At 37.0% G+C, this 27,587-nt stretch overlaps 1 protein-coding gene across 35 annotated transcripts in view; it reads left to right on the forward strand.

Moving 5' to 3' along the window:
- TENM3 (teneurin transmembrane protein 3) overlaps positions 1 to 27,587 on the forward strand; it is a 1,291,378-nt gene that overhangs the window by 1,172,490 nt on the left and 91,301 nt on the right. For all 35 annotated transcript variants that reach the window (XM_071432135.1, XM_071432137.1, XM_071432120.1 and 32 more), the window contains 3 exons: positions 2,575 to 2,813; positions 22,605 to 22,727; positions 26,456 to 26,670. In XM_071432135.1, the coding sequence (XP_071288236.1) occupies positions 2,575 to 2,813; positions 22,605 to 22,727; positions 26,456 to 26,670 (577 nt within the window). The remainder of the gene's footprint in view (positions 1 to 2,574; positions 2,814 to 22,604; positions 22,728 to 26,455; positions 26,671 to 27,587) is intronic.

The raw sequence follows: 27,587 nt of genomic DNA on the forward strand, positions 1-27,587 counted from the left end.
CTGCCCAGGGAAGTGGTTGAGTCATAATCCCTGCAGGTATTTAAAAAATGTGTTGATATGGCATTTGGGGACATGGTTTAGAGGTGGACTTGGCAGTGCTGAGTTAACAGTTGGACTCAATGATCTTAAGGGTCATTTCCAACCTACATTTTTATAAGATTCACATATAAAAGTTACAATTTTCTTTCATTACCTTGATGCCTGAGGTGGACTGTCAGAGTTATGACAGTTCACACCATTGCTGTCATCTCTCGAGTTTATCTATAGGATTAACTCCTCAAAGACTTTGAGAATATGGATTACAATCTCTAGAAGTCTATGGTCTACAAAAGCCAGCATCAATTCTCACTTTCTCAGAGAAAATAAAAAAGGAAAATATCAGTGGCAGACTGTTTTGTTACTCTATTTTCTTAAAACTTAAAGTATATTAGAGTTCTAGTGAAGTGCTCATATAATGCCAGTTCCCATTTTTAGTCTGTTGAGCGTTACAGCAGAAGAAGGAGAGTGTGAAAATTGCAGGGTGGTCAGGCAGCTTCTTATTTTTAACAGGAAGCTCATATATAGGAGTATCTATTGTATGGCTTTCCTTCTGTCCCCCAAAACAATACACATTGCACATGGAAAGGGAAACAGCTACCCTTGCATTTGTTGGGGTTTTTTTAAAATCTATTTGTGAAATATACCTGGACATAGCATTTACCATATGTAGCCAGAAAGGAAAGAGCAATAAAGGTCAAGTGGATAAGACACTTATCAGGACTTAATGAATTTACATGATTCTCTGAATCTGTACAATCCAAGTAATGCTGTTGTAAATATTTTTACATAGGGCTAGTTATTATTTTGGTCTTTGCTACGTTGAAAAATGTCACAGGTTTTAATGAAGTACCTTCTTAGACAGGATTTAAGCTACCAGAACTTTGTCTTTTGAGATTGTTGATTATACTCTGAGCTCAGAAGCTAAAAAAAATTGGGGCGTGCTGTTGTGCATATCTAGTGCATAAGCTTCTGTTGTTGCCATCAAGTTGAATATTGTTCAGAATGAAGTAACCTATATAAAATATTTCATGGAATCATTTTTGTAATGCAAATATTTTCAAGTAGAGGGCCTATGCCAAGATGTTGTAATTCATCCGTTAACCTCCCATAGCAAAATCACCTGTAAACAACAAATCTTGTTTATCAACTGCTGGTATTTTTCTCAGGCTGCAGTGGAGCAAACTAATTTCTAGTGTCTCTAACAGTGTAAATTGGTCCATTACTATGCAAGAATCTGAGCATGTGTCCTAGAGAATCAAAGTCCCATCAGCTAAGAAGCAGCTCAGTGCCACGTGGTGTAACTAGAAGGGCTTTTCCCTTGCACAGCTGGCTCAGTTAGTGCTGGGTCCTCTGAGCAGTGCTGTATAAGTGACAGGCAGGAGGCAAATACAGCATGCACTTACCTTCAGGAGGACCTGGGTATCAGCAATTCATGTGTGTCTCTTAGCTATGACAAAACCCAAACCCCTTTCTGGTTCTATTTAGCTGCGTGTTGTTCAAAGTTCAAAGTCTCCACAGAATGCTTTCTTACCATTTTTACATATAATGTATTCATTTTGCTGGGCCTTATTAGGTAAGGGCAAGCCATATGCTACAGGGTTGCCAACATAACAACTTGGTGGGAAACCTCTGGTGCAAAGACCTTTCTTTGAATGAGGTTTTGTTGTTCATAGAGTTGTGCATGAGCATCTGGAGAAAAACTCCAGGTAGAATGTGCCATGTTTAGAGACTTTCAAAGTAATTTTGATTGCATGAACTGAAATTAAAGGATTCTACCATATAGAAGCTCAGGGAGTAATATTTCCTTTGGAAATTTTAATTGAAAAAATAAACTGGTAACTCACGGAGTGCTTAACTTTGACTTTGCTTTTCACATCTGTTGCTGGGTTTTGGTCTTCTTGAACACTTAGTAGATATATTTCTTTAGACTATTTCTGCTAGGCTGTAACTAGCTCCTTCTATCCATAATCAGATTTTTTTATGGTAGGAATATGTGCAAGTAGATGTGAACTAGTAAACTGAATACTTAGGACAGACCCAAAAAAAATTTTAACTGACTATTTTTGAAGAAGTTGCCAGAAATTTGTAACTCAGAGATTGCTGTTTTCTTTGTACTTAGGAAAGCTGTGATAAGTAGTGTGGACTGCAGTCACATTGCTCATTATTGACTTTTTAATGGAGTTCCCTGTAGTCTGTTGCAGAAGCCAACACAAATAAACAGCAGCAGAAAGCCTGTCCCTACTTGTTGGATAAACTATGAGAGACTTCCTCCCTGCTACACTGTATTTTGGGTAGTTCTGTTTCCTGTCTGGATGCCAATGTATTATGAATGTTTGGGGGGCATTGGTCTTCACTTAAAGGGAAAGTGTCTTTTTACATGTAAGTGTCATGACAAGTTATTGCTTCTATGACCCTTTGTAGATTGGATGTTGTTAGCTATTTGAAAAATGGGTAACATCAAACAAAAGAGTTATGATTGTCGGTGCTCCAGCTTGATTTATTTTTATACTTTACCATATGCTCTTTCTTTCACAGGCATTTCCTATTCAAAACAGGAACAGGGACCACACCGCTGTTCAGCACTGCCACGCCCGGGTACACAATGGCATCAGGCTCTGTTTATTCCCCTCCTACTCGGCCACTACCTAGGAACACCCTGTCCAGAAGTGCTTTTAAATTCAAGAAGTCTTCGAAGTACTGTAGCTGGAAATGTACTGCACTCTGTGCTGTAGGGGTCTCAGTGCTGCTGGCAATACTGCTGTCCTACTTTATAGGTGAGTCCCATTTTTTATAATTGTCACTATGAACAGTGGTGTCTGATGGATTGTACATGGACTGTGACATACTAACCTTTATCTACCCAAGTCTTTGGTAACACCAAAAGCCACAAGGATTTAATGAAAAGTCACAATTGTTTTGAGAAAGTAGAAAATTTGAATATTTTGCAAGCATCCTGTAGCTTGATGGTCAATGAATTAACTTCAAAGAAGTATTTGAACTACAATTAAATTATATGGGGTCAAGTACTTATAAAAGTATGTGTAAAATATAGGCTGTAAAAATTCCATGATGTGAATATAACTTTCAGCATATCTTTGGAACTCTTTTCCTCTCATTTTGCTGAAATATTGCTAATACAATTTTTAGGAATGCTAACTATCTCCTATTTCATCATTACATCCATGTATGTTTGTGTATAGAGCTGGAGCAAAAGTCTAATACAGATGTTTGATTGTGAAATAGGGAAAATAATTGTCCAAAAGACAATATGCAGTGAAGATTTAGACTTCCTCCTCTCTTGTGGGTTGTTTATTTTTAATTAATGTCACTTTTTGCTATTTGTTTGTTAAATTCTGTTTTCCAAATTTTATTTTGGAAGATTGCCTTCATTTCTTCTTAATTATTTTCATAAATGTTCACTATAAATAGTATGTAATTTGAGTTTTAGGCAGTTAGTAGGAGCAATGGTTGGCTATGAGAAAATGTCCAAATGTCCTTGACTTTAATAAGGGAACAGAACAGGATCATTTTGCACTCATAACTTCCTTTGCATCTTTGTCCAGATTACAGATTTTTTAATCTCTTCAGACCATAAATGGTCTTCAAAGACTTTGTTTTAACTGACTTGTTAATTAGATGTTTAGGTCATCACAGTTACGGAAATATAATGATCTGGTTTTTGTTACTGGTTGGACACAATTTTAGTGTCTTGAGGACTGGGGCAAAGAAAACAGAAAGAAGAGAGTCAATCTCTCTTTCCTCCCCTCTTTTTAAAATCAGTGGTAATTTATAATAGAGCCTAGAAGGCCTTAAGATCCTTAAATCTTCATGTCGTTGTTCAAACAACCTTGTTGCATTTCAATGCAAGACACAGCATAAGCTCCATAGAGCCTTTGAAGTAGTTCTTACTGAGTTGAATCTCCTGTGAACAATGCAAGAAACTGGGTTGCTGAGTAGCTGAAGAAATTCCCCTCTGACCCAGCAAAGCTGAGCCCCTGAGCACCCTTTCCACCTCAGCTGCCAGCCCCAAAGAGCAAAAGATGTATATGCAAATGTAGGGCTTGCCACTGCTCTTCAGCTTCCTTCAGTCATTGGATTTGTGGTTATTTTGTGTGAATGTGCAAGGAGTTTAAAGGTGTGGTTTAGAGTTAAGTTTTGACATGGAATCTTTTTTTAAGTAGGATTGAAATAATCCCATTTATAAAACACATTAATTGTGCTCAGTGTCTGTAATATTGCCTCATAAATCATCAGAAGTAAACATCTGCTGCCAAATAAATGGAGAAATATGCAAGAAAGAATTCAGCATGAAGTATCACTTTCAGAAGCCGGGAAAAAACAGCCATACATACATATAGTAAAACACTGGAGACTGATTGTGAGCTGAGCTCTACACTTTGCCAGCCCCAAAGAGCCAGATTACTTATGAATCTGAGGGGCATGGGAAGATAACTGTACTGGATTATTTCTCCCACAGGCACACTAAGAAATACAAGCATGTCTAATGTGCCTCTATTCCTGTATTCGGGAAAGAGGACGGAGCTTTCCAGTGAGCAAGGGCTGAAAGCTCCACACATCATTTATTCACATACCCTGTAAAGAAAAGATAGCTGTACAACATTTCATTTCGTGGGTGCACGCCAGCTCACATCCTAGCTGAAGTAATGCACAACAGCCTTGCTCTGCCCACAGTCAATAAGGAGCTCAGTGCCTACTGGTGATATTACACATATTTCAGCTAACTCAGCAATCTAAATGTAAAATTCAGCACTCAGAGATGCTCTCTAGAGAACTTTGTGTCCATAAAATGATGAATGGATTGCACTCATTCATATATGTGGTTTTCCCATCTCTGCAGATGTAATATCAGAAATATTCCCCGTTTAATAGGCCAGCCAAGTATAAATGAGTAGAAATCATTAATGTAAGATGGAAGCACTCCTTCATCTTAGTTTACTGTTTCATAGAATGGTTTGGGTTGGAACATATATTTAAGATCATTTCGTTTCAAACCCCCTGCCACGGACAGGGACACGTTGTGCTAGATCAGCTAGATCAGGTTGCTCAAAGCACCATCCAGCCTGACCTTGAATACATCCAGGGATGGGGCATCCACAGCTTCTCTGGGCAACCTGTTGCATTGTCTGACCATCTCACAGCAAAGAATTTTTTCTTAATATCTAATCTAAACCTGTCCAATTTCAGTGAAAGCCATTCCCCTTTCTCCTGTCTTTGTGAGAAGTCCCTCTCAGGTCCCTTTCAGGTCCTCTTTGGGTAATAGAAGGCTGCTGTAAGGTCTCCCCAGAGCCTTCTCTTCTTCAGGCTGAACAACCCTCCTCCCTTTTAGGAGTCTATGAAACATGTCTTCAGAGGAGACATGTTTCATAACATGGGTATGAAAGGGAAATGACTGAGTAGGAAATTGGTTGTAATATTAAGAGAAGGGAGGGATTGCAGTGTTGTATGACCCCTAGTACCCTGTAATATGCCTCCAATACAGTGGTCTGGCATCTCTGCTGAAGTTTACAGCAGCTGAAGTGGCATGTTATATTTGTATAGCCAGTTTGAGACATGTCTTGTACTTCACAGAGATATGTTGCCACAAGTGTGAAAATGCTACCACCTTGTAGTATTTGCATGAAAGAATGAATTCAATATGAAGTATCACTGTCAAGAGCTGGGAAATTACCTGTTTTGCGGCATGATTGCAGCAGAATATGCCAGTACACGTTGATAAGGTGTGGCTGATGTCTGTGGTGTGCCTGTGGCAGCTGCAGACAGATGGACTAATAGACCACTCTTGCAGTGAGTGGTGGTGTAACCCAGCCCTTCTCAGAACTGCAGAGATGAAGGTGTCATGCCCAGGCTTATTTTAGTCACAGTGAGTATGGGGTAGAGAAAGTGACTTGAGATCTTGCTGCCTCTGCTCAGGCGACATAAGGCAGAAGAGACAGTTTGCTAGACTTCATGTCTGCCTTTGCAGAACTGCTCAGTCAATTACTGCTCCGTCAATTAGCCCAGCCAGAGGAAGGAGCTGCATCAAGAGTCTGGTATGTCTTGCACTTCTTCCATCACTCTGACAGGAAAGATTCCTACGTTTACAAAGTCTGCAAAGATGAGGTGAGAGCAGAGAGTGTCAGCATGGGTAGAGACCAGAGCAGACACTACACTCTAAAGCCACTTAATGCAGTCTTGGGGATCACAAGGAATTGAAAATGTTATTTCAGTCTAAAGGAAAGTCTTCCCATGAATTCTTGCATTTCTAGCCCACATGGTCTCTCTCAACCATTCTGCAATGTACCAAATATTTAAACATACAATTCCTGTCAATTAGACCTGCTAAGAGAAAGTAGAAGGGAGTTGTGGAAAATGTTGGTCCTTTGCTTGGAGGCTTCATCTACTATTGAATGGTTGATTAAGAAGTAAAGCAACAGAAACACACAAGTGCTGAACCAAAAGATGGTGTATTAACATATAGAAGATAGGAATTAAAAATAGCTCTAGTTTAAAGTCAGGGATTCAAGGAAAAGCTCCCTGAAATAATGGATTACAAAATGGGGAGTAAAGAATTTAAACTGCCTTATTTTGGGATCAAGTTTGCACTGGAATTTCTTTAAGCTGCTCATTTGCTTAACTTCTGTCTGTAATCAGATTTGCAAACAAGGAAAAAAGCAACCTTTTTTTTCCAACATTAAGATTTTAGATTCTTCTTCCCCTGTTTGGAGGACTGGGAAGAGAAGTATTAAATATAAGCCATTAAAGAGTAAGAATAATGAAATTGCATTTGTTTGACCTCTTTCTATATAGTCATTAACAGCTTTAACCAGCTTGGTACAGAGAGTCCGTGTGAAACCAGAAACAGAGGTCAGTTTTACTATGTGGAGACAACACAGGACTTTGTTTCCTTTGTTTCCCTGTGGCTTACTGCCTCCTTGAGCATCCATCATTTGCAGTGAATGAATGAATAAAAGGAAAGTTCTGAAGGAAAGTTCTGAAGAGCACCTCCTAGGTCAAAAATAAGCACCAGGTCAAAGTTTCATATGTAACCACCATCCTTCAATTCCACAGTTTGGGATTTTCCCTGTCCGCTTAGGTTTTACTAAGAAAAGGAGCTTAGTTGTTCTTGGATGTGATTTTTTCCTAACAGAAAAATCCACTGTGTAATTATAGGGAACTAACCAGTCAGAAGGAGTTGTTTCCAATATGTTGTTACGTATCACAGGCTCTGACCAGCTGTATTAACAAACTATTTGTACTGTACTAATTATTTCTGCTGTAGTGTGGATTCAGCAATTAATGGATGAAATTAATGAGAATTTGGGGACCTCAGAACCCCTCTTTCTTCCCCAAGAGTCACTCTAGCAATTGATTCTCCGTTGCCAATGGCACTGTCTTGACATTTTGTAAATCAATATAAGAAATTACTGCCATTTTCACTGTACATGGAAATGAAGGGGGGAGCAATTCAGTTCCTCAGTCAGTGCTGGAACTGCACAATACCAGATTCATTCTACTAAGCATGAAGAGCTGTACACTGAAAAATTGCAGGCATCTGTCATGAATTTTGTCTTATGTCTGCTAAATAAGTTTCCATGAACATAAAACATCATTTGAATGTACAGTAAGGATGTGAGCTATTTAGTCAGGCCTTTCCTGTCCTGACTGCTTCACAGCAACCTGTCATACTTTCAAGTCATTGAGCACTTCACTCTTTGTGTAACTTGGGATTGATCATTTTGTTAGCCTTATCTCAGCAGTCAGTGGTCAGAACAAGAATATACACCAGTCAGCTATTCATTGTGATAAAGCAAGTATTTACATGTTGGTGATAACAGAAGGGCATCTCTTCTGTTGGAAGAAAAGAAAACCAAAATCAAACAAAAAGTAATTTCATTTCATTTAAAAGGCCACATGATTATTTTTGTCACTATTGCCTTCATCACTTCATCACTTTCTATCGGTACTTTCTTCCTGCTTAAGCAAATCCAATTTGGACAGAAAAGAAAACTAATATTTAGACTTAACAGATGAAATATCTTATGGGAAATCATGTATTTTAGTTGGTATTTCATTCTATGGGAATGGGAAACAGCAGAAAAACTTGGGTTCTGCTATGACATAGACAACCATATGATCATGATGAAAGTTTCAAATGAAATGTGAATGGAAAAAATACCAGACTAGAAAGCTATGTTTGATAATTACAGATAATTAGTATTTTCTACACTGCATAAAAATAGCTACATCGTGCTTGTTTTGCAATTATTATAATAAGCACTCATGTTTTTTGTCTGTCTAAATATGTTACTGTTTTATCATCATCCCAAAATATTAAAAATAAGCTGAACATTATGTGCCAGTATATTTCAAATAATGGACAACTGTCTTCAGAGTTATCTCAAAAACTTCCTGAAAATAAGAACAGAGCAGCTTAAGAGGTTTTTAGGTAGGAAGAGAAGGAAGTGTCCAGGAATAATAGCAATCAAGTTTCATTATTAGAGGAGACTGACGCACCAGGAGGATGTAAAGTGTGAATGATAGTGTGTGACTATCTGAGGTGAGTTTTAAGTAATTGTTAAAAATTATTTAATTGTCTGTTTGTGTAGACTAGGGCTAACATCCTGTGTCTTCAGTGCTATTTCTGAGTTTGTTGGTGATGGTTCTCCCATATTAGTCAGGATTTAGTGTGACAGCTGCAGGCACTCACAGATCTTCCCAGATTGTGGAGGACCAGCTGCCCTTCCTGTTGGGTTCTGTAGCAGAAGTCATAGTAGGGCAGAACCACTCTCCATAACTAATTGATTTACAACCATGACAATTACAGAAATGAATTTTGTGACTAAATCAATGACTAAATATACCTAAGAATCTATTTTACTTTATCAGTAAAGAATAATATAATATTTCTTTTTGATTGCAATGCCAAGTTAACATTATTCTGCTGTTTGTAAAGCCCAGTTACTCCCAGGAATTAGGAAAACAACTTAATTAATAATGCCATTTAAATTGAATTTTTATTGCAATACCCAGCATAGGTATTGTAATGAACAGGCATGAAGGAGAATATGGTTTAATTGCCATTAATCACCTTACCTTTCATTATGCCTTTATAGAAACTGTTTTTCTTTTTGACATACATTTAATTTTGAGTGTTGTAATGCTATTGTCACTGAGAGTTTCATCAACAACTTTTGGCTTTCTTCCTTCTCTTCCCATTTCTGTCTGCTTCACTCAGTTTTGCTGGGACCTTAGCTATGTCTGGAGCTTCACCGAGGTGTGTGGGTTGAAAATATGTTCCCTGTCTACAGATATGTGGCAGATTTTTACAGTTAGCTAGGTTTATGCTCTCAGCCAATTTGTTTTTCCAACAAAATAAAGCCATGAGGTAAACAAATATATTTATATATCTGATTCTTAAAAATAAAAAAAAATTGGTTTTCCTTTTGATCTGCTGTAATCATTTGAAGGAAGTGCTCTGAGATTTTACAGTTGACCAAATCTACCTATCACAATCTATTCAAATTACCATGCAAAAATCTACAGCAGGGAAACTTCTCTTATGTAACCTTTCTGAGAAAGCATGCTAGCTATCCAAGCACAGCTCTTTAGCATTGTCTGATTGCACCGCTTAGCAGAACCACATTGATGTTCTCATGCTCTTGCTCACTCTGTGCTCACTTTATCTGGATTTGTGAAGACAGCCAGTGTCTCCAGCACTGTAGAAAGTACATCACTTGTTGCAAAGTGTAGACTGACTACTCATTTTAACAATCCATGGGGCTTTTAGGGAAGGTTTCATGTGTCTCTGGTGCATTTGGAGGCAGCAGCAATGTTCATTGGTCATCTTTTGTTCAAAATTATAGCTTGGTGGGATTTGGAAGTGGCAGCCTGTCAAATTAAGAACCTTTGGATTAGGTACATAATGATGTCTCTCTTCTGTCCAGAATGGATGTTTCCAGATCTGTCTTAGCTGTGAGTGTCAGGGGCAGCCAGAAGCTGGCTGCCTCTGATGGCAGTACCGTGTGGAGGGCTCTGCCTTCCCAGCACGTGTGCCTGACAAAATCTGCGTGCCTTTTGTTTTAGACATCAGTGCCACATGCTGCTCTCTCCTGCTTCAACCGGGCCTTCAGTGTGAGGTCAGCTACCCAGCACAATAATTTAGCAGCTAGAAAACCACCTCTTGAAATTACTAAAGGTGAACGGACCTTAGGATAGTCCCTGATGTCTGAAGTACCAACCTCCAGCTTCCATTTCAGGACTTAAAAATATTTAAAGATAAAATTACAAAAGCCAGATAATTGATAAATGTAGCCCTTGGCTTACTCATAACTAGTAATTAATACTGGTTCAGGCAACTCTTTTCACTCACTCCTGACATGTGCTTGGTAAAGGGCAGTATTCAGATACAAACGGGACTTTCCACACTGTTTTTTTTGCTTTAGAATGAGGCTTAATATTACAGCAAGTACTTCCTTGACTTTGTGCCTTACAGAGGTTTTCAGCTCTGTCTAACATGTGATCAAATTATTTTTCTTGGTATGCCAAAGCTATGAATTTTAGGTATCTGTATGAGCTTCATATAATGTTTACAGCATCGGTGATGAGCTCATTTGGCTTCCTTAGAGTGGAAATATTTTGTAAATAATAATGTAATTTCTTATGTTCACCGCATTCTTTCTTTCAAGACTGGGAGGCAGAGATAGAATGACTAGTCCAAAAATGAAGTTGTTGTTCTTTACCACCTTATTGGGCTGAAAGTGTTTTTAACATCTTTTTTGAAATAGTACAAAATCCAAACATGTTGAACATCTGTCGTGAAGCATAAACATGAAATATACTTTCTTGCCTCTTGCAAGAATACTCTTGTGGATAATGCCTTTGGCTGATTTTTTAAAGCCAAGATCTCATCGCTGTGTTCCAGATTAAGTGCAAAGCATAATGTTACTGCTTCAGGAGTGCAGGGAATACGTACTTGGTTGGTGTTGTGGATGTCACTTGCTATTATTGTTCGTGGCACTGAGAATAAAACGTTCATTGAGAAAGATAATCCTCACACGAAAGAATGTAGGAACATGTAATTGACAATCAGGAGGTTAAAAGAGACTTGACAAGATTTCAAGGGATTAAAAAAGTTAATCTGTCAAGGCACACCTCTGCTCCAAAGGCTTGTATTCTAATTAAGATTTATCACAAGCTTTTTGGCAATGGTCCTGTCACCCTTGCACTTTTACCCAGTGGAGAAAATTGAAGCTCAGTAATTCCAGCAGTATAAGAGGTGTAGTAATAATCTGCAAGATGACATGATGATGACATGTCATTGCCTGTAAGTCCCACACATCATACTGTGAAGCCCTATGATATTTTCTCAAAATCTGGATGCTGCTTTCAGGAAAACTGAAGTCTCTTGCAAGCAAGTTTTGTAGAGATGTGTGTCCATCTGCACTTCTCCTATAGTCTTCTGACAGACTCCCTAATATTAGCAATTTTTCAGACTAATGTGATGTTCAGTTAAAATGCACTGGCTTTTGATAAAGAGCAAGCTTAGAGTAGTTTAAGAGGTATTCTTTGTATTTTATCAGTCCAGGTAAACATGTAGTTCATTTTAGTAGTAGGCAAATGTGTGTAGTACTTCAAATTAATGCTTATGTTTAAGAGATTTTGCAAAGCAGATATTTGCTTGGGTGATTACTTGACTTGTTGTGGACATAGGATTAATCTTCTCTTCTTTGCTGGTAGTTTCAATTAATTTATAACTCATGCCTGTGAAGAAAGAAGCTAGGTCTTAGACATGTGCTATCTGCTGTGATATTTGAATTAAAATACATGTGTTCAAGCTGGTCATTTTGTGTATAAATTGCATCTTTTCTGTAAACTGCAATATTTTCTTGTTTTTTTTTTTTTTGAAAAGAACTGCTTGTTCTCTTTTTGAATGCTTTAAAAAAGTCATGTCCGATGAGATTTTGGTAAACCTCTCCATACACAAGCACTGTAGAATGAAAAGGTTGAGTCCATGTGTCCAACCTTGCTTCAAGCAATACCATTTGATAATACATTTATGGCTGAGATCACAAGAACACATGGGTTTTATATGGGTGTAATTACCCCACTGCAGGGATTAATTATGGATGAAAGTTAGATGTCCTCTGAAGTAGACAGGAAATTTATGCCATTTCAGACAACTCCATTCACAAAAAAAATACCCCAAGCCCACTGTCCCTTAGGAAATGTCACCTTTAGCAGCATTTGTAGTTTTATAATCCAGTAAAAAGAAATGTGCTACAACTGTTTAGATGACATGGACATTTGCATTTCAGAAGCTTATTTTTCCTCAATAATAAAACCAATAAAACAAAACCAGAGGGGTTTTGGCAATATTTGATAAAATAGGATCACACAAATGCAGTTCTTTTACTTTTTCTACAGAAGCAGTAAGGTGGGGGGTTAGGTATATAAATGAATATCACTTATTTGGAAAATTACTTAGTTCCAGAAACCTTCAAGTATAGAAGTAGGAATGTTTCTTGTAGGTTTTTTTAATTTAAAAATACTTCTAAGTTACCCTTATTATGGTGCAGGAAAAATAGTATTTTTGTTTCAATAGTACTTGTTGAAAACTAAAGCAATATCCAGCTGCATAGAGTTAGCCTACTGCTAACCACTGATTTCCTGAGGTGTAACACAGTAACTGGGTACAATAAATTTATCTTTAAATTTATCTTTTTTGTGGAATGTCCAGGCTTATCTGTTGTTTTACCTTCTCTTTCATCTTTGAAAAGCCAAGTCTCACAGCCCTTTTTATTCAGGCAATTTTGCTCGACAGTGAGTCCTCATTTGACTCACTCCAAATCTTTTCAGACTGCTGAGTAAAAGTTACTTATGTTTTCAAATGATTTCCCGGGTTTTTAATTATTTCTCCAGCAACTTCTTTCCTGCCTCCTGTTAGTACTCTCAAGTAGAGGTAATGAAATTGAGGTATCCACATTTGAAAAGGAGAGATGCAATCCTTCCTGTTATTTCAATTCAGCTGTAGCCAAAATTAGAGGACAATTTTAAAACACATCCTTTTTACTGATCTAATGTCACACATTAAAAGGAGTAGTTGGTTTTCTCTATCAATTTTATAAATGACCATAACTTTAGAGCTAAGACTGGCTATTCTTAATATCACCTGTAAGATTTTACTGTGCAGTGTTGTGGCTAATTTACCTTTAAAGGGAAAAAAAATCAATGTGATGCTGTAATCCTAACTTGTGTTTTCCAAGGCTTAGATAATTGATACAAACTACAAAGTAGTTTACAAACTGACTTGCAAGCAATTCACTAGCTTTGCAAACAATTAACAATAAGTTTGTCTTTATGTCACAGTTTCCTTTCATAAATCATGTATGGTCAATTGTTTTTTCTGTTGATAGTATTTTTCCTGTACCTACAATATAACTTTGCTTACAGGAATAGTTTCATAAAAAACACATTTCAGCTTAGTGGAAGAACATGGTGTGTTATTCCAATGCACATAAAACATATTAATGATGATGTAATAAAGGATGCCCTATTTAAAAGCCAATCCCTAGAGTAGTGGTGATGTTTCAATGACAGGATGACTGCAATCCCTGAGCTGTTGTAAGCCCTGGGGTTTTGAACCGAAGGTTTGCATAAGATTATTTGTTTATGCAGATAGCTAATGGTTTACAAGTTTGCACTGGAGGTGTTGGAGCAAGGTAGAGTTGGCCCCCTTGAAGGTGAACTCAGCATGTCCATTCTGTTTTTTGATATGGATTGAAGAGGAAATTCTGTGAGCTTGCAAGTTGATTTGCATGTAGTGGTTGGCTTATGCATCTACATAATTGCACTGTTCAGGTAGGTGAGTGATAATTACCATGGAGAGGTCTAAATCACCGTGAAGAAGTTTTGTAAAGATGTTATAGGTTATTTTCTTTTGGCCTCAATCATGTACCTTTGATCTACAAGTGGACTGCTGTAATTGTGATATCATGAAGCCTGAAAAACAGCAAAGGATTAGAAAACCTATATATTGACTTGCACGTTCAATCAACTTGCATATGATCTCAGCAGGAAATTCAAAACAAAAGCTAATTTATGGAAAAATATGGAGTTCTAATCACAGTTTAGCTCCGTGGGGTTCCAAATAACATACTACAATCTCTACATGCAGATGCTTTCATCTTACATTTCAGATTTGGTGACATTCCAAAAGTTCTTATCAAGCCTTATTATCATCTTTTATTAAAGCTTATTACATTTATCCTTATTGCATGTTTGCTGTAATATTCTGTCATTCTTAATATGGAATTAAAAAAGCTTTGATCTTTTTTAGCCAGTCATGAGATGGAAATATGCAACACAAGTGTTTCACCATATAGTATAAACTCCCAGCTCAGTATGTCCTTTGAACATTGCATTAATTGGCCCCTGTTTCTTTTTCCTTTGGTTTATGAATCTTTTCATCAGACTGCATTTCTTTGTGCCATCAGCATGCAAATAGGCTATGCAGGATCATATAGTGCCACTTAATTATATCCCTCAAGAGGTTTGTGGTGGTTTTGTTGGGTTTGGGTTTGGGGTGGTTGGTTTCTCTGTAATAAATAAGGCTTTTGAACTGTAAGAATGGTTGGATCACTTCGTCAATGCTCTTACCTAAGAAAGGTGTTTCCAATTAATTATAGACATTACATTGTCATTGCTCTTCTTGACACTGTGGGGGTGTGATCTAAAGGACAAAGCAAGACCTCTGGTGGAATTGTGAAAAAAAATTGAAATAGGTAAAAAAACCATGAGCTTCAGCTTTTTTCTAAAAAACAAGTTTAAGGAAGAAAAAGAGTTACAAAATGAGAAGCAATAAAATAAAGAAATCACTGAAGGAATACAGAAAAGTTATTAGCCTGTAATCATAATCTGGCCTTGACATGTGTAAATCAGGGAAATTTTCTTCTCCCCCACCATATTTAAAATAATTGATCATGACTATTAGATAGAAACCCAAAATTTATGGGGTGCTTTTCCTGCCCTTGTATGAACAAAGAGTCCACAATCCAATATGCACTTCCCATAATTTCTGTACTTGTAATGATTTTTTACCATCTTTTTAGACTGAACAGCATTAGCTGGAAGAAAAAAAAAAATATGTTGAGTAGAAAGCCCAGGATAATACTAAAGACTATTTAGGTATAGTAGAGACTGTTACAAAATGGAGTAGGTTTGCTGTTTGTCAGAATAAATGGGCATATCTGAAACAGGACATAATAGATATTCTTATTTAAATAAGAGGCGGCTGAAAGATTATCTTTGTTTCTGTTTTAAGAAATCTGGATTCTCCCTTAAGCTTTGAATGTGCCTTGTATAATGCAGTTGACAGAATCAGACCATTGTTACATAAAAGTCCCTGGCTTGACAACTGAAATGAGACATCTAGCCATACAAGTTTTCAGAGCAATAAATGTTCTATCTTGGGGTAAATATAGTAAAAATATTTACACCAAGACTACCACACATCTTTCGTAACAGTTCAAATGCAACAATACTTTTGAAGTTCCAATGTAATCATCTTTGATTAGCAGTCAAAGAGAGTTTGACTGCTAATCAGTCAAAGTTTATCCACAGCAGATAGCTGATATACCTTTGTTGCCATATTTTTTCAAGGCAATTTTTAAAATGTTTTTCAAATTCATTGTTAAAAGAGATTCCAGGAGAAAATGAGGAATAGACTAGACAGGTTGGATTTTTTTTTGCAGGTGAAACAGTAAAATCAATGGACCTATTCAACTGTTCGGGATAAAAGGGAAAATACTAGTTTTTCAGTTACTGTATTGGTCTTGATAGGTATTACTAGGTTTTTCACATAGCACTCTACTAAAATGTTTTACATTCAGTGTATTCATGTGATGCTGCTGGTGACTAAGCTTTTGAAGGTGCTCAAAAGCATGTACTTTAAAGTTATCTTAAATTTAGAAATTACAGGGGGTTTATTGATTTGAGAAAAAAAGTAATAAATAAAGAACTTATCGTTGTAAATTTTAATTCACTTTATTTAAGATTTTAATTAACTATTTTTAATTCACTATTTGATGTGCAGCAACATCCAAGGTATCCTGTTATCTGAGAAAAAAGCAAAAGAATGCAAATCACTGACAGTTCATTTGCACATCTTCTGGTCCACTTCAGGTCCTTCAGAATAAAATAGATTTAGATTCTAATTATTTCTGCAAGAAAAATATATGGAAGATAATTTTAAAAACCACTTCAGTGTTCAAATATTTCATTTTAAAATGTATTGCCAACAGGGAGATGAACTAGAAGATAATCCTTCAACAAGATTGGGCAATAATTGCAATTTGCTTAGTTTAAATTATAATCTTCTTTGCATTGCTTTAAATATAAATTATGTTCACTTTTCCTTATGTTTAAGCGTGCATAAAGATTTTTCAATTAATTCTAAGGAAGCAATTTTTAAAATCATGGTTTCAAAATATCAGTACCCAGAAATATGTAGCAGTGGCAGTCCTGGAACATGAGTTCAATAACTTAGCAAGGAACTCATCTTCAAGCACAGCTTCATGAATAATAAGACTTGATTACCATACCTTGTAAAACACACGGGAGAAGGGAAGGAGGGTCGCCAATATCATTCAGTTCCTCTTGCCAACTTCCCCTATGGTGTTGAGTTCTTTATGTTCATAGAACATATGCCATAGGCCTTATCTCCAGAGGTTTTGGGGAGATGCTTGCTCTTTAGAGATAGCCAGTGTTTTTTCTTTCTTCTGTCTAGTGTTAATTTTTCATCTGTTGCTATTCTAAGAAAAGCTGGAGGAGCAGTGGAAGTCCATTTCCCAATTTAGGCAACTCTGTTTCTTCTTTCTACTTAAAAGAATCCTCTTACCTGTGAATTCTTGTTCTTCTGAAATGCCCTGTGTGAAAATACCTTTACAATTCTTTCCTGCAAAAAACTAGTTGCCATATTTGGAAGGAAAGGTCTTGAATTGCTGGCACTTCTGACTGGTACTTCAGAGTACTACTTCCATTACTGCAGGACTGCTTCTGTGAATAAAGCCTCTGCTTGTATGTGTATGGTTCTGTTTGTGCATCCTTATGATCTGCATTTGTGATTCTTTCACCTACACAGCTCACAGGGTGTTTGCTATGCCCTTTGTGTTTCATGTGAGCATATTTGTTACTTACAGTACTTTAGAAAAAGTTGCAGTTGATCCTGGTGAGTTATGATAGAGACAACCTTGAATTTTGATGAGAACAATACATGAGTTTCTTTGGCTTTCACTGTATATTGCTACCCTTTTCTACAAAGAAATAAAAATTCTGATAGTCATAGAGCCCAGAATTGTGCGTATTTGCACATCTGATCTAAACTTCATTTTCTGTTTAAAGCTATACTGGATACTGGATAATGCTAATACCTGTCAATTTCCTTTATGAACTAGCTGTTTTATCCTCGTAGCATTCAAGTGTATGAGAAGAGGGAAAAAATGCAGACAAGTCCAGTTCTTGCTAAATGGTAGAACAGGTGCATTAATTGGTGTTCCGTTACAATTCTTTTTTGTGCCTCTCATAATTTTGGCGGAAGAGAACTTTGAGATATTGAGCAAGGCAGCAAATGCAGCAGGTATGCAGTCGAATGCAGCAGGTAGTTGTCAGCCCTCACAGTTCTAGTTCTGCTACTTAGTTACATAAATTACCCATTTTACACCACCTACTAACAAAGGACTGGTTTCTTTTTGGATGCACGTCTTGGAGAGTGTTTTGAAGTGATAATACAGTGTATTTCTCAAGAATGAGTTCCTTGTAAAGGCAATGCTTAAAACACTGAATTACTAGCTTGAGAAAGGAGCATGCACAACAAATGGGAACTTCTTCCTGAAGATTGTTGCAAAATGTTTTACACAGTGTAAACTAGTGATGGGTTTTTTTTCAAGTGTTTGCTGTGAAATGTTTTCTTAGTTGCTATTTTAATTATTGAGAGGACATGGAAGGCTTTGTAGACTGATTACAAACCAAAATAACTAGGCTTCCGTGATCGCAAGATCAACCAAGCTTGAAAAAGCAGTTTTAAGATGGTTCAGAAACTCTTCAGTGAACTGTGTGGTGACAGATGGCAAGATTACCCAATTGTCTACAGCAAATGATAGCATTTTTATATTAGCACTAAGGCTGCTGTTGGTACAAATGCACTCCTTTAATTTGAGCTCTGAATATTTGAATATGCCAGTCCAGTGGCAGTGGGAGGGGGAAAGAGGAGGGTAAGAGCCCAACTGTTAATTTGGTTAGTGCTTTTATGTTTGGGATTTGTTTCGGTGAATTTAGTTGTATTGACCAGCACCACAGATGCACACAGACACTGGTACTGTGTCCATGCCAAGAGCAGCCCAGATCTGAGAGAGTTTCCTCATCTCTGATGCCTCTTCTTTCCGCTCTGTTAGAGGGAATGCACTCCTCACCATTTAGACTATCACCCCTCTCTAAAGGCTGGCCATGCAGATAATTTGTCCAGTAGCAGTACAAATGTTGCCTTAAACAACTCAGTCCAAAGGTAAATGCTAGCAGAGCTTCAGCAAATGAGGAGCTCTTGGTAGCTAGAGATTACTTTGCAGAACACATGTAGGGACAGAAACAGCAGAATGGATAGAAGATCCTAGAATCCCAGGTTAATGATAGTAGTTTTTTTCATAAATTTAAGTTAAAATTAATAAATTTAATTCAAATTAAGTTTATTTTTTTATTTGAGTTTGCAAAAATGTAATTATTTAATCATAGGTTGAATATTTAAAGATTCAAAATAAATAAATAGTTATAAAATAATTTTAAAATATAAAAATAAAAATAAAAACTATAACTATAAAAATAAATATAAAATAAATAGTTAAAGGAAAAGACCTTTAAAATCATCAAGTCAAATCGTCAACCTAGCACCACCACCATGTTCACCATTAAACCATGTGCTGAAGAGCCATAGCCACTGTTTTTTTGGGATGGTGATCCTTCCAGGGATGGTGACTTCACTACTTCCCTGGGCAGTCTGTTCCAATGTTTTACAATCCTTGCCATGAAAACATTTTCTCTTAATACCTAATCTAAACCTCCCCTGGCATAATTTGAGGCCATTTCCTCTTGCCCTGTTACTTGTTAGATGGAAGAAGAGATTGAGACTCACCTTACTACAACCTGCTTCAGGTAGCTGTAGAGATTGTGAGGGTCTCCCTGAACCTCTTTTCTCTGGGCTAAGCAACCCCAGCTTCATCAGCTGCTCCTCGTAAAACTTGTGCTCCAGACCCTTCACCAGCTTCATTGCCTTTCCCTGGATGTGCTTCAGTACCTCAATGTCTTTCCTGTAGTGAAAAGAGCTGGACACAGCACCTGATGTGTGGCCAAATATGCAGGGCAAATCCCAGCCCTGTTTCTACTGGCCACACTGTTTCTAATACAGGCCAGGATACCATTAGCCACCTAGCCACTGCTGTCAACCAGCACTTCAGGGTCCTTTTCTGCTGGACATTTTTCCAGCTACTCCTCCTCCAGCCTGTAGCACTGCATGAGGTTGTTGTCACAAAAGTACAGTACTCAGCACTTGGCCTTCTTGAACCTCCAACAATTGGCTTTGTCTCACTGATCCAAGGATCCAGCCTATCCAGTTCCCTCTGCAAACCCTTCTTACTATCCAACAAATCAGACAATCATGAATGATTGCATCATTCTCCCTTTGGAAATTCAGAACTATTCCATACCATTTGACTTGAGGGTCCCAGACATCCCACCAAGGTACCGGTCCCAGGTGCTGCTAAACAGATTCATAATAGCATCAAAAATTTTTATCAGATGCCTTGGTTTTCTTATGAAATTGATAAGGATGTAAAGTTTGCTTTTATATTGATGGCCAGCTGTAAGAAAACAAATTGGTTGGCACAATAGTGCCTGAGTTTGTCTTCATCGGTCAATTTAACCATGTTCCTAAAGTTTATCATCTCTAAAGAAATTCTGCCTTGTCATTTGATACTTTAGCAATAAGCCTGTTTCTTTCATGTTTGTTGTAAAAGGACAATTCTATAAATTCCATAGCACTAACTCAGAGAGATTGTGTGGTTGAATTATTTAGTGTATTAGTACACACTCTAAGTTTTATCACTGGAATTGTCTAGCAGCAGTTTTTGTCTCCTTAAAAAATATTCCTTCATTCCCAGTCTGTGAAACAGCTGCGTTTATCTGTCTGTTCATTTTCATTAAACACTGTATATTGAACTTGTTTCTAGTTCATTGTCAAAGCTGAGAGAGGAATAGTATATTTGAGGGATACAGCTAACACTCCCAGTCTTTGACAGTAGTCCACAGTGGGACTCACATCAGTACAAAGACAAAGAAAAGGTAGTTGTCACTTACACTGTAGTAATTGTGGTTATATTGATGTAGTCAATATTGATCCCACAGTCCTTGCCTTTGAAGACTTCAAATTCCAGCTGTTTTGAATTACAAGGGAATGGCTGGAAGGTCATGCTGGATCTTCCCCTTCTGATCTCCCAGTGCATGAAGAGGCACAGGGCATGTACATAGCACCAGCAGATGTTAATGATATTCTAAGCTCCTGTGTTTCTAGAGTTACAAAATGAATATCACTTTCTTTTCTCCAGAAGAACTAATAAAAGGGATAAGAAGACAGCAAAGTTAAGAGAGGTGATTTAGATCTCTGGACTTGAAAACAAGGAATGTACTGGGTTTAAGTCATGAAATATTTAGCTATTTGCAGTCTTTCATTGCTGCCAGTGAAATGAACAAGTATAGCAAATTGTAGAGTTTGACCCTAGGGATTTTATTGAAATATATTAAAACATACACTCATCAGGTGATTAATACATAAATAAGAATTTCAGCTGAGGTAGGGTCAAAATAATGATGGCTAATTCTAGTGATGTGCCAGAGATGGTGGTGGTCAGATTTATGGTTTAACAAGAGTTGAGAGGGGATAAAAGAAAGATGTTTTTAGGGTCAAGGAACATTCTACATTATCAGGCTTTGACAGGCAATTTAAAGCCTGGGAAAGAAGTGTAATAGTAGAGTCAGAGCCTTGGAACAAAGAGAATATGTCATCTGTAGCAAGGATTTCAGTCTTTGAAGTATTCAGTAACAGGTCTTTAGTTGCATTCTGGTTTTTTGTTTTGTTCAGATTAAGGGAGAGGCTTTAAGGCAAAGACCTGGCAGACAACCTCTTAATTTGGCAGGTTTTCTTGCATGGCTAACTAAACTTCCATTTATGCCTGTTCATCTTAAATAAGGGTTGGCATGGTCAATACAGAGAGATTTAAAGATTAGAGATGGAACCAAATGGGATGAAGAATTTTTTGTCATTTGCAAAGAGGGAATGAAAAAATTAGTAACGTGGACTATAGTAGTAATCTTACTTCAGAGAGAGAGAAGTAGCAGAAGCAATAAAGTACAGTGAATTATTTTCCTTACATTTTGCACTAATAGTTAAAATACATGAGTATGGATTTTTTTTCTCAGTGTATTTTTATACCCTAGTAGCACTGACAGACTATTTTAACTGCTTTGCAGATAGCTGTTGTCATGGAATAAGCAGAACTACATTAGCCCAAGTACAAAGTAGAGTAATTACAATAAAATGCATTTTGGTGACATTATAGAGATATTGGAAGAGAAGAAAATAATGCACAGAGAGCATGAAATTGCATGAGAGTATCACAGTATAGCACTAAGATTGGGGGGGGGTTTCCCATATTTTTGCTCTAAAAGTTTAGATGCTGGCTTCATTCCTTAATCCCTGGTGATCAAGGTTCCTTAAGTTCCCCCTAATACCATGGAAGGTTGACTCTGTTTCATAATTAACTCAGCTAAACTCTTTAACATGGTATCAACTTTCAAATGAATGTGGTTGTGGGGAATTAGTAATTCAGAAACCTAACTTAGGCATTACCATTATCAGAGCAAAGTGCCCCAGTGACCCTGGCTCTGCTCATGGCCTTGGCCTCATTTTGCAGACTAGTGTGAGGAATGGGCATGTAATGGGAGGGTTGTGCAGGGTGTTGCTGACAGCATGAAGTGCTCGTGTCTTAGGTTAGCCCTGGAACACCCACAGCACCCTCCTTCCTCTCCTCCTGTATTTATTTTTTCTTTTCCCTTTCTGACTAACCAGGACAGATCCATCTGCTGGGAAAATCATTTCTTTTAGTAGGTCATTTAGAAGTTCACTTAAATGATTTGTCACTTCAGAAGGATCAAAAATGAAAAAAAGAGAAAAGAACATAATTACTGCCTATCCTTTTGAACATTGATTTGGGACCGGTAAAAGACTCAAAATGAGACTGGTGAGCTTTCTGTCAACTGCCTTCACTGAAAGCACTGTATCATTAAAGGACAGTGGTAGTAATTGCTTTGTGCCGTTGCTGAACTATTAGTCTGCAAATGCTTGTTCATGTAATTTAATTTTTTTAATGTATGAGTTGCTATGCCACTACAAGGCATGGAAAGTCATTACTTGTGCAATTTGTCATTGTGGTTAAAAGCATCAAATAACCTGTATCCTCTACCACCAGCAATGCATCTGTTTGGCCTCAACTGGCAGTTGCAGCAGACTGAAAATGATACATTTGAGAATGGAAAAGTGAATTCTGATACTGTGCCAACACATCCTGTAACAGTTCCTGCTGGAGACAGTGGTAAGTGAAATGGGCACCATTTTTTCCCCTTCTTTTGGAACATTTCCTTCCTTTGTGTCTTACTTATATCATCAAACTTTACCAGTTTTTCTCCAAGATTCTATATTTAATTCAAGTACAGAGTATTTGTCAGTAATAGTAATTTTAAACAGATAAACAGTTTCTCCTACCTAGCATGTGAAGGGGCCTATGGATCCTGAGCAGTAATGCTGATCTTACTAGGAAAGCTAACTGTCAACCAAAATTCCTCACAGGAATTTACATGTGATACTTGATGATGGTAGGAAAGCTCTCATCATATCCAGAGAAGCAGAACCTCTATTTACTCTAAAATACCTGATAATATTTTTATTGTTGCTGTGGGGTCCCCAGAGACACCAGGAGGGTGCTGAGGCTGACTTGGACCATCCTGCCTTAGGGACCTCATGTTGAACAAATGGCCACAACCAAGCCAAGGTGTCAGGACATACTGTTTCATAAGGGGGACCTGATAGCAAGAGTCAGTCTTTGGGACTTTCAGCAAGCTCTCAATAATTCTGGACAAAAGATTACCAAATGTGTGTGTTCTGTCGTAATCACTTTTTGTGAAGTTTTTGCTCCAGAAGAGGCACTTCAGGAATAATATGCATATTTTTGAAGCTTCTCACTTAGCTATGCTTACAAGGCTTAGAAGTAATGATCAAGGAGTTTTGTGTGGCATGATGACCTCACTATGGAATATCGTGGGTTTTTCTCTAGAGAGGTTGATGTTTTCTTCTCTTTTTTTTTTTTTTTTTTAATTTCTCTCTGAAATTTAATAGGTCAGGTATAACATGTACATTTGTTTTCTCAAAGTCTCTGGCATATAATGTTGAGTCTGAATCATCCAACCAATATATAAAGCAAGGGAAAAAAACTTTCTTAATTTTGTTGTAAGAGCTTTTAAAATACAAATCACATAAAGGGATTATTTCTTATCGACGTTTTTCCATGTTGCCCTTTAAGATTCTCCAAACATTTAAGAGCTTGTGCACTTTTGGCTAACAGAGGCTTCAAAATCAATAGGTTTTGAATAGAAAACTTGATTTAAATGGTTGATGAATGCAGTGTTTGCTTCATTACACAAAAATCCATTTTCCCATTCACAAGGTACATCTGACCTCCTTACCTCTGAGAAGGAGGAAGCCTCTGCTGGCAATTGACATCTAGAAAATTTTTCAAGTTATCACAGCTCCAAGTCATAAAAAAGTTATAGCTCAGTTCCCTCCTTTTGTTATTTTTGTAAGCCTGTGAAACTTCTCCAGTAGGACATTTTCTTCTCATTTCCTTTACCTTCCTGCCTTTTTCTTGTACTTAAATAATCATTATCACTTCCTGTTTTCTTCTTACTTGTTTTGAACGAAGAGCAAAAAAACTACTTTATGGTTATGAATATTGATAAAGCTGCAGTGACAGCTTTTCATCCCATTGTCTTCTGCATTCAATAGCAAATATACTTTATTTTATAAAATACATTGATGTTTTTGAAAATATTTTATAAACACTTACTGGGTTTTTTCCCTTGATAATTTTTAATTTTTTTACCAAACTAAAACCTGTTATACGCTGCCTCAAAAATAAAAGGAAATAACAAGGAAATCAAATACGTTTTTCCTTCCTTATGTCCCTAAATACGCTTCAAGAGAACAGGGTTAATTCCACCCACTTAAAATGCTGTCTTCTGCAGAATATGGCATGTGGTCATTTATCAGCATGCATCAATACTGAACAACAGACAGACCAGAGAGTACACATTTTAAACCACAAAAGAGGCACCAGTTAGGCAGAAGGGAAAGTTTGATGACTAGATGTGAAATGTGAGGAGCGAGGCCCCTGTGCTATCACACTGGTTACTGAAAACTATCAGGAAGAAGCAATGAAACCTTGATTCAGATATTTTGATAGCTGAACAACTTTCAGTACCACCCTTCTCTAGTCCCCTGGTAATGTCCTGATCCTCTGATTTGGATTTGAGACATTTCAACCACCTTAATAGTAAATGTGTATGAACATGACATTCCATGTTTTGGTTTAAAGCTGCGTGTAGGAGCTGTTACTGTTTAGAAAATGGAAAGGAAATTATGACACTATGAAGATCTTTCTTATGCTCATTGAGATACAACAGGGAACAAAGAATAATTAATCCCCTAACCTTAGGGTGACAAACAGCTGCTGACAGCTTTGAGAGAGGTGTCGGGGTGCTAAAGGGGCACATGGCTACAAAGTAAAACCATCTTTTTTTCAGTGAAGAACATAGGAGTCCATAAATGTATTATCTGGTGAGTGTTGGACCCCAGAAGTAAGCATTCCTGGGAAGCTGGTTAATGTATTTGATAAACAGCACTTACTCAAGCTGTCTAGCTCATCTTTTCAGTAGTACAAGGCAGTTATTTTTCATTTGAAATGTAGAAATAGGGGAAGTTGCAGATCAATATTGCAAACAAGTGTTTATTGTTTAGTGATTACCTGTCATCAGTGTGTGAATTTGTTCAACACAATATGCTTTAATTTGAAGAAAGAAGTAGAAAACAAATGCTTAAATAAGCAGAAATAGGGAATACAGATCCATCTTCTAGAATAACACATGAATATTATGAAAGGTTAAGTCCAAATTCAGAAAAACATTAAACTCATCCTGAAAAGTGTTTAAAAACTGGTGTCTTTAAGATCAGATATTTCACTGTCTTTTCTCAAGAGCACTCTGATCAATGTGATAATCCTGTGAGACATTTTCAGTGACTGCAATGCTGCTGTGACACAGCTCTGATGATGATACAAGTTCTGCTCAAGGCCTCTCAGCAGTGCTTCTGAACCTGTTTAATTCAACAGCAGTCTCAGTTCATCTTGGATGCACAATAAGTGCCGAGGATCAATCTGTGACCTCACCTGGCATTTCAGATTTTAATCTAGTTTTTTTGCAGTCTAAATGTTTGCAAAAAGGTTGTGTCAGTTTCTTCCATCAAATGATGAATAATGTAGAATTTGAACGTAAAAGACAAGGCTGAATTGTCAGTTCTTCAGAACACTTGTATGCAAACAAGTGAGCATCACATGAACATGCTTATCACATTCAGATGGATTTAGTTCAATCTTTATAATAGACTAGCTGATGAAAGGAATGTGAATTGGTAAAAACACAGCAAACTCCAAGACTATAATGACAGTTCCATTTTCTTTGTATTGTTTCACTCAAGCCTCACCTTTGTGTGCCAGCTGCTTAAATACAGCATTGCTTGCATATGCAAAACCAAAAATAGGTAACCAGAGCTGTAGTATTTGTTAGTATTGAATAAATGCTCTGATATTTAATGTAGAAATGATTATATTAGTTCTCTTGACTACCTGTGTTCATGTATCTATTATTCTTAAAATCTGTATGCTGCATTTTGCTTTTTCTTTTTAATGTGAGACTTTATTCTGAGAAACCCCTGTTAAAATGCTAGTGAAAAAGTATAGTTTAATGTAGATTCTAAACTGTTTCCATAATGCTCCTCCTTAGGGATGCTACAGCATTTTTAGCATGTAGGTATTTGTGGTATCTTTGCCTTTTTATTTCCAAATCATTGAATTCCTGGGTCTTCTATTCAAAAAGGCTGTCAGCTAACATTTTTCCTGAGGTAATTCTAAATATTTGAAGATATATATGAAGGATGATTGAAAGCTAGAAAAAGCCACTAATTTTTGATCTCCATATTATTCTAAACCATCAGGAAAATTAGGAGGATTTGCACAAGAAAACAACACTATAGATTCTGGAGAACTTGATATAGGCCGAAGAGCGATACAAGAAGTGCCCCCTGGGATTTTCTGGAGATCACAACTCTTCATTGATCAGCCACAATTTCTAAAATTCAATATATCCCTTCAGAAAGATGCATTGATTGGAGTATATGGTCGAAAAGGCTTACCACCTTCACATACTCAGGTGAGAACTGCTACTTAAAAGTAGCACATTATTGAAAACCATGATCTTGTATCTTTTGTATCTTTTTTTCTCTCTCAGGATTACATTCTTTTCCATTTTGCTGATTTTCATTTTCACTGTTTATACTTTATTGATCTCATGTGATGACCAGAACATTGGTAATACTCTGTGTTGGGATCTAGAATGGGAGGTACATGGTATTCTTATTTATGAGCTGTTCTATTGCCTAATCAATGATTCTTCAGATATGGAGTTGTTTCATGCAGAATTTATAGGTACTTTTTTTTATTCTTTGGTAAATTCACATATCTTTAAAACCTAAGCAAACTGATATAGAATCTTTTGGCCACACATAAGGTGTGGTTGAGAGTTCCTGCAAAGAGCACATTAACCAAATTTCCGAACAAGAAGACAAGCAAATACTACAGTATTAAGTGTTTGTTGTCTCACTAAATAAAAACATAAAAGAAAAAATACATAATATGTATCTACAAAGATACAGTGAACTGGGGTTATAAAAGTGGCAGTCTTCACTAGGCATCTACTGTCTTGAAACTTTGTTATTAAGTGTGCCAGAGGAGTTATTCTCTTCCATCCGTCAGAAGATTTCTAATGACACCTCTTATAGCATATGGTCACATTTCCTAGTAACAAAAACCCACTTTTTATCCATAGTGATAGAACAGTTAAAGTATAAAAGAATGAACAGTCTTCTGGATTGGCAGGAGAAACAGAGAATCACTGCCTCAGATGGTATTTTAGTATTAATTGTATTCATATTATTTTAAAGATTTAAGACCCTCCAAGATTAGATTTCTTCCAACACATAATTTGTCCAACTGCTGGCTCAGATCCATTTTTCCACCTGAACAGGTATTTTAGTTCATTTTCTTCTACCACATTCAGAGAAATATCTT

The sequence above is a fragment of the Agelaius tricolor genome, unplaced genomic scaffold (genome assembly GCF_023055355.1).
Source record: "Agelaius tricolor isolate 1412-34295 unplaced genomic scaffold, bAgeTri1.0.p SCAF_8, whole genome shotgun sequence".
NCBI lineage: Eukaryota > Metazoa > Chordata > Aves > Passeriformes > Icteridae > Agelaius > Agelaius tricolor.